At 47.1% G+C, this 4,063-nt stretch overlaps 1 protein-coding gene across 1 annotated transcript in view; it reads left to right on the forward strand.

The window, feature by feature from the left end:
* Positions 1-3,374, forward strand: part of MIA3 (MIA SH3 domain ER export factor 3) — a 28,783-nt gene extending 25,409 nt beyond the window's left edge. The window contains exons 22-29 of the mRNA XM_074168327.1: positions 45-112; positions 383-480; positions 596-727; positions 871-939; positions 1,066-1,142; positions 1,287-1,358; positions 1,977-2,133; positions 2,472-3,374. Of these exons, the coding sequence (XP_074024428.1) occupies positions 45-112; positions 383-480; positions 596-727; positions 871-939; positions 1,066-1,142; positions 1,287-1,358; positions 1,977-2,133; positions 2,472-2,800 (1,002 nt within the window). The 3' untranslated portion in view covers positions 2,801-3,374. The remainder of the gene's footprint in view (positions 1-44; positions 113-382; positions 481-595; positions 728-870; positions 940-1,065; positions 1,143-1,286; positions 1,359-1,976; positions 2,134-2,471) is intronic.
* Positions 3,375-4,063: the final 689 nt, after the last annotated feature.

Genomic DNA, 4,063 nt, shown 5'->3' on the forward strand with positions numbered 1-4,063 from the left:
CAGGTTGGTGCAGTTAATGCAGTTGGCAAAATTTTCCCTAACAGCTCATTGCCCGCTCTGCCGAGAGAGCTCTGGCTGAAGAGAAAAGAGAAGCAGCCAACCTGAGGCAGAAGTAAGTACAGACCAGACCACTTTTATTGCTCTTTGAACATGCTGCGTGTTGCTTGGGAGAGCAGGAGCTCAAGCGGTGCAAGGTGTCGGTTGTACTGAGTGTGTATTTGAGTTACTAATTTTAAACTACTATTAAAATTCTTTGATGGTTAAAATAAGATTTCTTGGTGAAAGCTGGAACATTTTACAATGCATTTGCCTTGTTATGTTATAACAAATATAACTCATGTATTATTTGAATAAAAAAACCCCCTTTATTTCTTAAAATTAGATTAATAGAAGTAAACCAAAAAATCGTCATGCTTCAAAGACCATTAATTGTAAAGCCAACTCCAGGCAGACCCGATCGCCAAGTCCCACCACGACGAGGTAAATGCTGCTGTTTCTCCCAAAACTTTGGTCTTTGAGTCAGTATATCCTAAAAAAATAAGGCTAGGATAAATTGTAGAAAAGTAAATCCAGTGTTTTTTCTTCTTTGGTGTAGGGCCCTTAAGCAGAGATGGCTCTTTTGGCCCATCACCTGTGAGCGGAGGAAATCCTTCACCCACACAGATGATAGAAGTTCCTGCCCGGCCCCTTTCTGCTCCTCGAAGGGAAGGCCCCAGAGGTGAATTTGGTAAGCAGGGAAGCTTCCCTTCTGTCATAACTATCCTGTGCTACAAAGCCAGGAATGCTAAGGTCTGATCTCGGTGCTAGGGATAGTGTTAGGCATTGATACACATGTTGATTGGGATCTCTGTGGTTCTTGTTTCCCTTCAGGTACAGTGGTGGATGGGCCCCCTGCTCCACGAAGGCCACCGGAGTTGCCTGGAAGGATGTCTGTTCCTGGTAAGTTATGGGCCTGCAACCAACTGCAACTAATTCAGCTATGCTTTCACTTCAGAAATGTTGTTTAAAAACCATGTTCCTTACCTCAAGCACGGTAAGACATAACACTTTTTGCTCTCTTTACAGATCTCGGGCCTGCTGTTGCGTCCCTGATCGGCAGCGGGCCGAGAACCTCCTCCCCTTCCACAGCAATGGATGGAGTGGTAAGTAGAAACCCCCCCGAGCCTTCAGGAAGCGTTTCTAATACATGATTCACTGTACTTCCTGCTGCTTCTTTAACTGTATCATGTTCTGTCTTGTTTATATCCTGTCACTATCCTTATTTGCTGTTCAAAAAACAAAAAAAGCAACCCTCTCCCAAAGAGTCTGAGGCCCCCTGTGTAACTACTGATTCACCCTCACCTGTTGAACCAGCTACAGTGAGTATTCAGAGGCTGAACATGGTGTTACTCTGCTTCCATGGAGAGGAATAACAGGCTTGGTGTTCTGAACTGCTAAATAACAACACGCTCTGCGAAACTAACCACGGGCTTGTACCTCTGTCTCAAAGGGTTTCTCTAACGATGAACAGGTGCTGTCTGCTTTTTATGGAATTGAGGAAATGAGGTTTTTCTTGTTAAGGACTGCAGGCAATCACTTTGGAGTGACTACTACAGTAATTCTAAGCAGGTGACTTACCTGTGATATTTAAACACAGTTCCAAGGTGCCAAAGGGGTGTCCACTGAGGACATTTCAAAAGGGATTGGACTTTTCTCTAGTTCACCTTTAGCTAAAGAAAACGTGTTGTCTCAGAAGGCACACTGAGCACTCACTCCTGGGTAGTGCAGGAAGTGTTCTGTGTGAAGGGACAGTGACGCTGCAGTAACTTGCCCTATTTTCTACATGGTTAATGTGTTTTGGGGTGTTTTTTTTTCTTTTCTTCCCTCCCTTTCTCCTGCCTCTTGGCCTTTGGGCGAGTGGTTGTGGTGTTCAGCAGCATCAGTGCTTCTCTGCTGCAGTGAGTACCACGCTGAAGTACTTACCTCATCCTGCACAGGGTAATGCTGGTCCCAAAGGCCCGCCATCCTTCCCTGGGACGCCTATCATGACCTCCCCAGTGATGGGACCTCCACCTCCGCCGCCTGTTCGCTACGGACCGCCGCCAGCTCCTCTGAGGGGGCACTTTGGGCCTCGACCTCTCCCTGTGCCCTTAGGTACAGTTGCGTTGCCGCGCGCTGGAGCGTAGCTCTTCCCATGGTGCTCATGGGAATCCTGCTGCAGAGCGGAGATGTGTCAGCCATCGGCACTCACTTCCCCGGGCCTGTCGGGAAGCTGGGACAGGTGGGCTGTTCCAAGGCTCCCTAGTGCCACGGGTTTTTTTCCTTGTTTAGTCGAAAATGGAAACCAGCAGCCACAAAGCAGTAGAATGTAGCTTGTGGCCTGTGAGGTCTGCATGTGGCACTGACCCACCTCAAGGAGGAAGAATTCGGGAGCTTCACCATTTTGGTTAAAGCAAAATGTCATTTAACTCAGTGTTTTCCTTTCCTTCCAGTTCGTGGTGCTCCCTTGCCTCCTCCGGCTCCGAGAGACTTCCTGCCTGGCCCACCCTTAGGAATGAGAGACCTTCCTCCTGGCCCGCTGCCGCCTCCAGACCCGCGAGGCTATGGCCGCGGCCACCCTCCTTTCCCACCCCTAGGGCCTCCTGGCCCAAGGGATTATCCTCCAGGCCCACGGCTACCCCCGCCCGGTTCAAGAGACTATACGCCTTCTCCTAACAGAGACTTGCCCCCATCGGGACCTAGAGACTACCCGGCAGGTCCCCCACCGCCCCCCCCGGCGGGCCCAAAGGACTACACACAGCCCCCGGCGCAGAAGCCCTAACTGCAGCCTCTGGTCAGCAGCTCAGCGGAACGGACTCCAGCGCACTTCCTGCAGTCAGGATTTTAGGAAATGGTTCTCTATTTGAAGCCATTTGTCTCATTTCAGTATATTTCAGCTTTTGCGGGATTAATTTTTATCTGATTGCTACAGACATCTTATGTGCATTTATGATCACCTTAAACTCATCCATCCTCTTGGGCTGCAAGAACCTTTTTGTGATGGACTTGAACCTACTCTAAACGTGCAATAGAAAGGAAGTACCTGTGTGGCTAGTTTTAATTAAATGTAGCCTCTGTAACCAGTTGGTGAATGAACTAATTTCGTGAAAAATGTAAATCAAATCATTTCCTGTGGAAATAATTTTTAAGTAAAATGCTATTCTACCTGCCTTCTCCATCACATCATTAAGCTGCAGTTATTGTAGGCCCGGGGTTTACATGAGGACTGTGAGGTGTTCTTTTTTTTTTTTTTTTTTATTTTAAAACAGATGTCTGGTCAGAGATCAGAAGCACAAATGACACTGTATTCAAAGGAGAGTTATAATAAAAAGCAAAATTCCTTTTGCTAAACCCTGAAGGCTTTGTTTCAGTGCCATTTTTTGTTCAGGACGGACGTGGGTTCAGAGGGTGCTACGGCTGTGACAGAGTTCAGGAACTGAATTAAAGCTGAACAACTGCTGCTGCTGCTGCGAGACTAACAACCATGTTGCCCTCCCACTGAACTAGGCCGGTGTGGTATGGACTCGCTTCACCTGATCAGAACAAGAGGGATACAGCCCTCCTCACCTGAGGAACCTTCCTGGGCACTCATGGTTAGTTTGGAACCCCAGGTGAGGGCTGCAGGAGTCCAGAACCGAAGATGTTTCATAATGGCTTTCTGCTTTCAGGACGGGCTTGCAGCGTTAAGCAAGGTTTGAGAGCTGAGGTTTCATCTTACTCCGTATTTAAGACCAATTCTGCTTCTTTGGCAGAGTAGAGCTGTATTTTTTATAGTCTTTTTCACTTACATTAAAAAGAAAAAAAAAGTTTTCCATAAAGCAGAGTGGGTTTGCATAAACCACATGGACCTGTATTGCTTTGGATCAGTTTGCAGGCACAGAACTGCTTTAAAAACACAGCCCGAGTGTAGGTGTTAAGGATGAGTATGCAGTATCTGGCGCAGCAGGGCATGCACTTATCTACACGCTAACGTTCTTCAAAAGTGCTCTGTACAAAAGTAAGCCTTAAGGAGGAAAAAAAGGAAGAGAAAACAACTAATAATAAT

Source organism: Numenius arquata, chromosome 2 (genome assembly GCF_964106895.1).
Source record: "Numenius arquata chromosome 2, bNumArq3.hap1.1, whole genome shotgun sequence".
Lineage (NCBI taxonomy): Eukaryota > Metazoa > Chordata > Aves > Charadriiformes > Scolopacidae > Numenius > Numenius arquata.